Source organism: Arachis duranensis, chromosome 3, assembly GCF_000817695.3.
Source record: "Arachis duranensis cultivar V14167 chromosome 3, aradu.V14167.gnm2.J7QH, whole genome shotgun sequence".
Classification (NCBI taxonomy): Eukaryota; Viridiplantae; Streptophyta; class Magnoliopsida; order Fabales; family Fabaceae; genus Arachis; species Arachis duranensis.
In genome coordinates this window covers 8,181,405-8,190,428 of record NC_029774.3, presented here as the reverse complement: position 1 = coordinate 8,190,428, position 9,024 = coordinate 8,181,405, and the positions used below count along the sequence as shown (strand labels likewise).

The 9,024-nt window shown below is 35.4% G+C and overlaps 2 protein-coding genes across 3 annotated transcripts in view; both read left to right on the top strand.

The window, feature by feature from the left end:
• Positions 1 to 4,818, top strand: part of LOC107477340 (protein EXPORTIN 1A) — an 11,719-nt gene extending 6,901 nt beyond the window's left edge. The window contains 14 exon segments of the mRNA XM_016097334.3: positions 257 to 322; positions 486 to 596; positions 635 to 715; positions 851 to 940; positions 1,350 to 1,435; positions 1,528 to 1,608; positions 1,725 to 1,907; positions 2,054 to 2,120; positions 2,373 to 2,483; positions 2,612 to 2,719; positions 2,901 to 3,038; positions 3,129 to 3,266; positions 3,359 to 3,463; positions 4,205 to 4,818. Coding sequence (XP_015952820.1) covers positions 257 to 322; positions 486 to 596; positions 635 to 715; positions 851 to 940; positions 1,350 to 1,435; positions 1,528 to 1,608; positions 1,725 to 1,907; positions 2,054 to 2,120; positions 2,373 to 2,483; positions 2,612 to 2,719; positions 2,901 to 3,038; positions 3,129 to 3,266; positions 3,359 to 3,463; positions 4,205 to 4,327 — 1,488 coding nt within the window. The 3' untranslated portion in view covers positions 4,328 to 4,818.
• A 628-nt stretch (positions 4,819 to 5,446) lies between these two features.
• LOC107477339 (uncharacterized) lies at positions 5,447 to 8,338 on the top strand. Of its 2 annotated transcripts, none has more exons than XM_016097332.3 (7): positions 5,447 to 5,725; positions 6,023 to 6,113; positions 6,533 to 6,648; positions 6,783 to 6,842; positions 6,922 to 6,987; positions 7,613 to 7,818; positions 7,914 to 8,338. In XM_016097332.3, exons 1-6 carry the CDS (start codon positions 5,669 to 5,671, stop codon positions 7,808 to 7,810), a joined length of 588 nt encoding a protein of 195 aa, XP_015952818.1. In that variant the 5' UTR covers positions 5,447 to 5,668; the 3' UTR covers positions 7,811 to 7,818; positions 7,914 to 8,338. The 2 variants fall into 2 exon arrangements, with proteins under 2 accessions (XP_015952818.1, XP_052115553.1); XM_052259593.1 differs by having other exon boundaries at positions 5,462 to 5,579.
• Positions 8,339 to 9,024: the final 686 nt, after the last annotated feature.

Below are 9,024 nucleotides of genomic sequence, written 5' to 3'. Positions count from 1 at the left end.
CACTCTCTCTCTCTCTCTCTCTCTCTCTCTCTCTCTCTCTCTCTCCACCCTTCATTAATAATATATGTGGGGGTATGTAGACACAACCAACCCACCTTATGGTTGTAGTGTTTCTATGTGTACCCTGTACTTGCTTTGGCCAGCATTGCTGGTATTTTTTCTGTGAACTCGAAGGGAATATTGTTTGAAGTTGCATATATTTTCGGTGGGCAATAATCAGTATTTGATAATTGTCTTTTCTATGTTTTTTATTCAGGATATGGCCTGTGATACATTCCTGAAAATTGTCCAGAAGTGCAAGCGTAAATTTGTGATCACCCAGGTATCAGGGCTTCTAATTGCTCGTTTCTCATGTTTTTGCTCTATAGTGAATACTTCGTAACACAATGTAGTTTCTGAAAAGAGCTTCCAAAAGTAGTAATAACGTAGAACTTAGCATTTCCCCAAAAATCAATAAATGTGCCAATCCAAAATTGCTATTTCAGGTTGGGGAAAATGAGCCATTTGTATCCGAACTGTTATCAGGCCTTGCAACCACAATTGCAGATCTAGAGAATCTGTATGTCTTCGATCTTAAGTTCATTTTTATTTAGTTAGTTGTATTTGTGGATATTTAATTATTATTGTATTCTAGGTCGGTCACATGATTCAAGCAGAGTCTGATACACATAAGAGAGATGAATATCTTCAACGATTGATGGAACTCCCAAATCATGTATTTTATTTTCGTGATAAGCTATTTTAATTTTTAAACTGTCTTGCTATGTACATGAATTTGTTTTCTTTTTTTCTTTGGGGTTTTTATAGAAGCTAATTGTTGGAGTTTGTAATTTCCTCTATTTTCCTCCAGAAATGGATGGAAATTATAGGGCAGGCACATCAAAATGTGGACTTCTTGAAGGATCAAGATGTAATCCGTACCGTGCTTAATATATTGCAGGTAATACCCTCAAAATTCATAGATATTTGGCTGTCTATTCCTTAATATTTTACCTTTGTGCAGTCTATTGCACAGTGTAAGGTCGTCAGTGGTGGAAAACTTTGAATGATTTGTTTGTTGACTCAGCCAATGACCATTTTTTCTCTTACTCATGTCTAGTTTCGGGATGACATTCTTTGACAATTACCAATTCATCCTTGTACTCAACTTCGTGATAGCATAGTAGAATGTTTCCCGCTGCTTGTTATTTGACTGTTGTAGGCTTGTCACCATGGTTCGGGTTTCTGCTAGGTTATAATGTGTAATTGAATAATTGATATGATAAATTGTCAATTCCAAGGGTCTCACTTTTCGTAGATATTTTCTTATATGATGGTATGGTTTAATTTTAGTCCCTTGAAAATTGCAGACGAATACAAGTGTTGCATCTTCTTTAGGGACATATTTTCTCCCCCAAATTACATTGATATTTTTGGACATGCTGAATGTATACAGGTTTGTTCTTTCAATGTTGTGTGTATTGTGAACGTATTGTAATTATATTATTTATTTCTGATGAATGCTCAACCATTTCCACCCTAAAACAGGATGTACAGTGAGCTTATTTCTAAAAGTATTTCAGAAGGAGGTCCATTTGCATCAAGAACATCTTATGTGAAACTATTACGGTACGATAACCCTTCCTTTGTGGTGCAGACAGGGTTACTGTTTAGTTGCTTTTTTTTTTTATGCAAACTGGGTTACTGTTTAGTTGCTTATATATACATGTGCTTCATGGATGCAGTTCGGTTAAGAGGGAGACACTTAAGCTTATTGAGACATTCTTGGATAAGGCTGAAGATCAACCACAAATCGGGAAACAATTTGTGCCACCAATGATGGATCCTGTTCTTGGAGATTATGCTAGGAATGTTCCTGATGCAAGAGAATCGGAGGTTTTGTCCCTTTTTGCCACAATTGTAAACAAGTATGCTTCTACTCATTTGTTTTTCCCCATTTATTTTTCCAAAATGCCAACCCTATGACAAATTTAGGTTGATAGTTATATTGTGAATGCTTACACTGACCCACTTCCTCTGTCTCTATCTGTTTCTGTGTGTATGTGCTTGCCAGGTATAAAGCTGCAATGATTGATGATGTACCTCGCATATTTGAAGCTGTTTTCCAGTGCACACTTGAGGTAACTGTGTAGAGTAATTTGTTATCATAAAAATAGTATAGCTTGGCATTATAATGTGATTGCTGCCCTACTGTTTAAGTGCTGTATTGTGGTTTGTTGTCACTTGAGATTTTAATTTGCATATTATGGTTAATATAGAAATTTTTTCTTCATGGTATGTTGTAAATCTATTCCCATCTAGTGGGATAAGGCTTTGTTGTTGTAAAATTGTTGTTTCTGGAAAGAAATATCAACTGGATTTTCTTTCTGCAGATGATTACTAAAAACTTTGAAGATTACCCAGAGCATCGGCTCAAGTTCTTCTCATTGCTTCGTGCCATAGCTACTCATTGTTTTCCTGCATTAATCCACCTATCAAGTCAGGTTGTCCCTCTTTCTCTACATGCAGAATCTAAAGCTGAACTGTTTATCTGGCTTCTTTTGTTGAACTGAATTGTTAAAAATTGGAATATGTGTAGTATGTGCCTGATGTTGTTTGTTGTCTCTGTCAGCAACTGAAGCTTGTCATGGATTCGATTATATGGGCTTTCCGGCATACTGAAAGGAATATTGCTGAAACTGGGTTGAACTTGTTATTGGAGATGCTGAAGAAGTTTCAGGTGTGGTCTTCATATATTATTTTGCTTGTCTTGTCATAAGACACCCTAACCTGAAGTTCTTTTTCTGCATTCTTATTTTTTTTTTATTCCTGTTTTGGAGAGTAACTCCTCAATATTATCTTATCTATAATTATTCCCGCTGGTTCGTATTTTTTGGCTGATTGTCGGTATGCATAAACAGGGCTCAGAGTTCTGTAATCAGTTTTATCGGACCTACTTTTTGACAATTGAGCAAGAGATATTTGCCGTCTTGACAGACACCTTCCATAAGCCAGGGTTCAAATTACATGTGTTGGTGCTTCAGCATTTGTTCTGTCTGGTGAGTGTATCATCATGGTTCATTTTGCTTTACTAAAAACTGTGGTAATATGAGAAGAGTTACTGGAATAACAAGTTTGACATTTTTCAGCTGGAAACGGGGGTTATTACCGAGCCTCTTTGGGATGCTGCAACAAATCCCTTGCCATACTCGAGTAATGCAGTATTTGTACGTGAGTTTACTATAAAACTTCTAAGCACTTCATTTCCCAACATGACATCAGCAGAGGTAATTTGAGTAATTGAGTGAAATAATATTTGTTGCCAGTTGATTGTCCCCTCCTTTACCAGAACAGATAACTAATGACAAGCGGTGTGTAGGTTACGCAATTTGTAACTGGACTCTTTGAGTCTACAAAGGATCTTTCAACATTTAAGACTCACATACGAGACTTTCTTGTACAGTCAAAGGAATTTTCAGCTCAGGTAATTTTTTTTTGTTTATTATTATTTTTATTTTTGTTACTTGTATTCAACAAAATTGCTACTATGGCTTTCTTGACCAGTACATCTCGCCCTAATGGTTGGTTTGTATATCAATCTTATTGAGCTTGGTTTGGAAAGCGTTTCGGAGAGGTTTTTGTGCTTTAGCATAAGCATAATTTTGTTTTGCGTTTGGTAAATAAAAAGCTCATGTGCTTATGCTTGTAGCTTTTAAAAGCCAGGGGTGTTTTTGAAAGCACCTAAGGGGGAGCTTTTCATAGTTGGTTTGTGCTTATCAAAATTAAAAAGTCTAATATAGCCTCGTACATTAATTAATATTCAAATTTAATTCTTATATTAATTTCTATTATAGTATTTTTAAATTTTAAAAGTTATTTTGCCAAACGCACTTGTTGCTTATGTTATTTTTAAATGAATTTACCAAACACAGATGTTACAACTTTTAAAAAGCTAATTTTAATTTAATTTACCAAACACAGATGTTAGAACTTTTAAAAAGCTAATTTTTAAAAGCTAGCTTTTATAAGCTACTTTTAAAAAGTAAAAGCTTTACCAAATTAAGCTTTAGTATTTTGCTTGTTATTTGGCGAAGCTTTTATTTATTTGATCTTATTCCATTTCTAAATCACTTGCTTCTATTCTCTCGTCATTCAATGTAGCGTCTTGTGTGCTAACTTTCGTTAATATTATTGCTTGACTGTTATGTACCCCTCTGTACTTCAGGATAACAAGGATCTGTATGCTGAAGAGGCTGCAGCTCAGAGAGAGAGAGAGCGACAAAGAATGCTTTCTATTCCGGGGCTTATTGCCCCGAGCGAATTGCAAGATGAAATGGTGGATTCATAGATAGGCTAAACAGCGGGGAGTTAACTCCATGGTCACCTTAACTTGTTCAGCAGATGCATTGGTTTTACCAGAGTACAAGATACTGAGAAATGATGCAGCCTTTTTCCTCCAATTTTAGTTTTTTTCCCCACGTCCCAATGCTTAATGTTTGGGGCTGGTTTGGCAAAGGTTTCTCTGGTTGTCGGAGTTTTGGCTAGCTGGCTGGGTGGGGATACTATTGCCATGTCATTTGGGTGAGTGTAGAGTATTTAGTTGCTAATTGAGGTTGATGATTAAGGGATTCAGTGAAAAATTCATCATTTATATATAGAATCTCAGGATGGAAAGAAGACTATGACTCCTTAGGTGTGCTAACCTCTGGCGGTTTGTGCAGAAACCCCTTGTGGTTTGATATTTTGTATTTTTTCACCAATTAATTCTTAGGGATATTGATGGACCATGAGTGCTCTGCTCTTAATATATGGTTTCATGATACTATTATTGTGTTATAAGTTTTGTTCTCTTCTCTCTCACAATAGAGGGAAAAAGATATTGTTCTATACTTTCTATTTTTAGTATTTCTTCAAAATCTGTTATATTGTCTTCACAAATGGAAAATCCTGAATGTGAAGTCGGATTGTTTGCATTGTTCTCTCGCATGGCTGTTGACTTGATAAAAAGGGATTGAATTCGATTATCAACTGATTGCAAGCTTTCAACTTAAATTCGTAAATAACCACTTAAATTCTTGTATTCAATTGGGCAATAAATTAGAAGAATAATATATAATTTTCTACCTCCATTAAACGTATCCTTTTAGTTTTGTCGTGCATGTTAAACTTAGATATTATGTTTAGTAAGACTTAATCCTCTTTTAAGTGTAATTAAACCCAAAATGGTGGTGTTTTTTTACCAAGAATTACAATGTTTAACATTTAATAAAGGTGACCCACGTCTAATTAATAGCTTAATTATGCTGAGACATTATCAAAATGGAGAGAATATTTTCATGGTCATCCAATCATTTGCGGGGATGATTAGATTCATTTATGAGTTATTTTTTACTAAAAAGTAAAAAAAGGAGAATATTCTATTTTTCGTTTGATTAGTGTACTTCCTGAATTTGTTTATGTTGGAATTGTGTCCAAGTCAACACAGAAACGGGAAAAGGAAGGAAGGGAAGAAGGAATAAAAGGAATTACGAAAGTGCTTAGAAACAAAGCAAACCCAGCTTACCCAAACCAACGCTGTTTTTTCTTTCCCTCCTTTCTTCGTATTGGTTCCTTCTTCTCAGATCGCTAATTCTTTTTTCGATTCGATTCGCTTCTTCGTCCATTGTTAGGATTTGATCTCGCCGCCGGCATGGGTCAAACGTTTCGTAAACTGTTTGATTCCTTCTTTGGCAACACTGAGATGCGGGTACCCTAATTCTCCTCATTCTCTACTATTTTTTATTACTTTCCCATATAATAATAATAATTATTATCATGATTAATGATTGATATTTCTTCATTTAATTAATATAGCTTGCCTTTCAGGTTGTTAACAAATATGTTTGGTTTGCGGTCATCATGATCATTTTCAATTTTGGATGATTTATTTGTATTACAATTTGCGCGCAATACGAATCGTGATTATGTTTGGTTTCTTGTTACATGCTACTCTTATTTATTTATTTTTTCTCATTTTCCTCTGAATTCCATTGATCCGATTCAGGTTGTGATGCTTGGTCTTGATGCTGCTGGAAAAACAACTATACTCTACAAGCTGCACATTGGAGAAGTTCTATCAACTGTTCCTACAATTGGTGCGTTTTCCTGTATTAATAGGATCCTTATTATTATTCCTTTTTGTTGAATATAAATTGAATTTGTTGTTTGGTCCTCTTGCATCTACTCGGTAGTTGCTAAAGGTAAAAAAATGTGTGTTTTTTATAGGCAAACAGTGTTAAGCTTCTTCAATGTTATTTATCTTATTACTGTTTCAAGTAGCATGTATATGTGAATTTTTTTGGGTAAAAAACTGTTTGGTGAATTTTTTTTCTTTTGGTAATGGAGCTGGCTGGTTTCAGTATAAACAAGATTTTGTTGCAATCACTATTGGTAGGGATGATAACTATAAGTAGTATGTATATGTGAATTGAATGGATGGAAGCATGTTTGAAGATTTCAGTTTAATAATAATCTATACATTATTTTGGACTTATAATTTTGCATGGCTTTGCAGGTTTCAATGTGGAGAAGGTTCAGTATAAAAATGTTGTATTCACAGTTTGGGATGTCGGAGGTCAAGAGAAATTAAGGGCACTTTGGAGGCACTATTTTAACAACACAGATGGTCTGGTAAGGATTAGTTTACGTTCGTGTTCCATTTGGTTTCTCTTGTGAAATGTTACTTTCTGTTACATTTATGGAAGAGGACTGACAAGCAAGCTAGGCGTTTAAAGTGTGATACTGATATGTGCATGTTTATGCAGATATATGTTGTTGACAGTCTTGACCGAGAGAGACTTGGGAAAGCAAAGCAGGAATTTCAGGTGATAAAAATAAAATCCAATACCATACACACAATGTTTTTCCAACTAGAATTTGAATTGATCCATGGATTACTTGCAGACAATCATAAATGACCCATTTATGCTCAACAGTGTCATCTTGGTGTTTGCCAACAAACAGGATCTGGTATGTCTTTGTTACTTATTAAGCTATGGTCTTTAGGCCGAATGACCCCACATTTAAGGGTAAAAGAAGTAAAGATAAGTTAGAACCAAAGCGTTTAAATTGGTCGAGTTTGTTGATAGTCAATAATAATAATTATGCTATAGTGGTTAGCAGATTGTTCTATATTGGCATGTGCACAATGTAACTAATTCATATATCACTGTTGCAAGTATAGTAGTCTTCTTCATTTACTGGTATTAGTGAAAGTAAAAGTAGTTCAAATTAGTCACTCTGTGAAGGGTTTGGCTCTAAAATCATTTCCAAAATTTTTTTTGATTTGAATGTGGGGCCAAACTAATCTGATCTCCTAAGATATTTGGCATGGTGGGTTATCCTTTTGTAGGTTTTCTTATGTAAAGACTGTTAGCATTGATAGTGTATACGACTCCATCAAACTCTTCTTATCCCAGTATCTGTAGTCTCGTTAATTTCTTCACTTTCATTGAAATCGACCTGCACATCTATACATTTATCAGTTTCATATAATCTTAGACTACTGTTCCTGTTGAACTCCAACAATTTATGGGGTTTTGCCTTTTTTCTCGAGTGAGTTTATAATTGTGAATATCTTATTTTAATTGTTCAGAGAGGAGCAATGACACCAAGGGAGGTATGTGAAGGATTAGGTCTCTTTGACCTCAGGAATAGAAAATGGCACATACAAGGCACTTGCGCGCTTAGGGGAGATGGCCTTTATGAGGGCTTGGACTGGTTGTCCTCAACTTTGAAAGAGAGACAGGCTGCTGGATACTCTTCAATAGCACTAGGAACCTCATCCTTCTAATTTTCCAGGTTTGAACTTTGATGAACTACCGTCTTTCATTCATGACTTGCTTTCGCATATATTTATCATTAACTTAAATTAAATGTGTATTTCTCTATTGCAGGTATTTTGGCCTTAGGCTTTGGCGATTGATGCCATGATGCATGGTTGTAGGGTTTGGCCAGTTCATTCTAAAATGTTGTGAATGTTAATCAAATTTTTTTTTAGACTCACATCTGGAGCTCGTGAGGTATATATAGTTGGTTCAACTTTTCAGGGTATTTGAGATATGACTTGCTCAAATTATAGTAAGTTTGTGAATTAACTAGATTAGGTTGCCGTATTTGAAACCTCTCATTTAAGTGCTGCGTGGATCATTTATTCATTCTCCCCTGATTTCCTCCTTGCTCTGATTCTGTGTGTGTGTGTCTGCGTTCCTCAAATATCATTACCCTATAAATAATTATTCTGAGTTTCTGACACAACATTGGGAGCTTGTCATGATCTCTTTGTCGCCAACGTTGTTAATAATTTTTCATGTTTTGCTTATCGGGTGAACCAGCCTCTATTTTATTTATTTATTTATTTTTGTTTATCATGTTATGCCACACTCTACTATCTCGATACTTAGTACTATCTAAAAGAACAAACATCAAGTAATCTTGATTGTTGGAATCTAGTGTAGAATGACACGCTCTACCGTAATTGAGCTTTTAATTTGCGCCGTGCGAGTATATATTTTGTTATTAAAAAGAGAGAAATAATGTTCCTCATAGGCTCATACAAATATACAATAATTTAGAAAATGTTGCTACAATAATGTGTGTAATTACTAGTTACCAAGAGCCTTTTTTTTTTTTGGTCGTGAAGACCTATATTAACTCATAATGTCAGAATGAATTGGTGGTTCGAAAATACAAGAAAAATGTTTAAAATGTGTAAAGTCGTGGATTTCAGGGTTCTGAAAATCAGATTGATTTGGCCGATCGGACTGGTCCGACCGTGAATGGAAAGTAATTATGGTTCGGTTTATCATATGAAACCGCCTATCCAAAAACCGGATGCGAGCCGTTGAACATGGTCAGTGACTCGGTGATGCACGGTCCTCGTGTCCTCATTCTCCTTAGTCTTCAAACGAAGCGTTTCCAGTTTTTCCTCCAAATCAAAAAAGAAACCCTATTTACAGTGGCCTCCCCCATCACCGACTCATTGATGCCGTCCGTTCGTCTAACCGT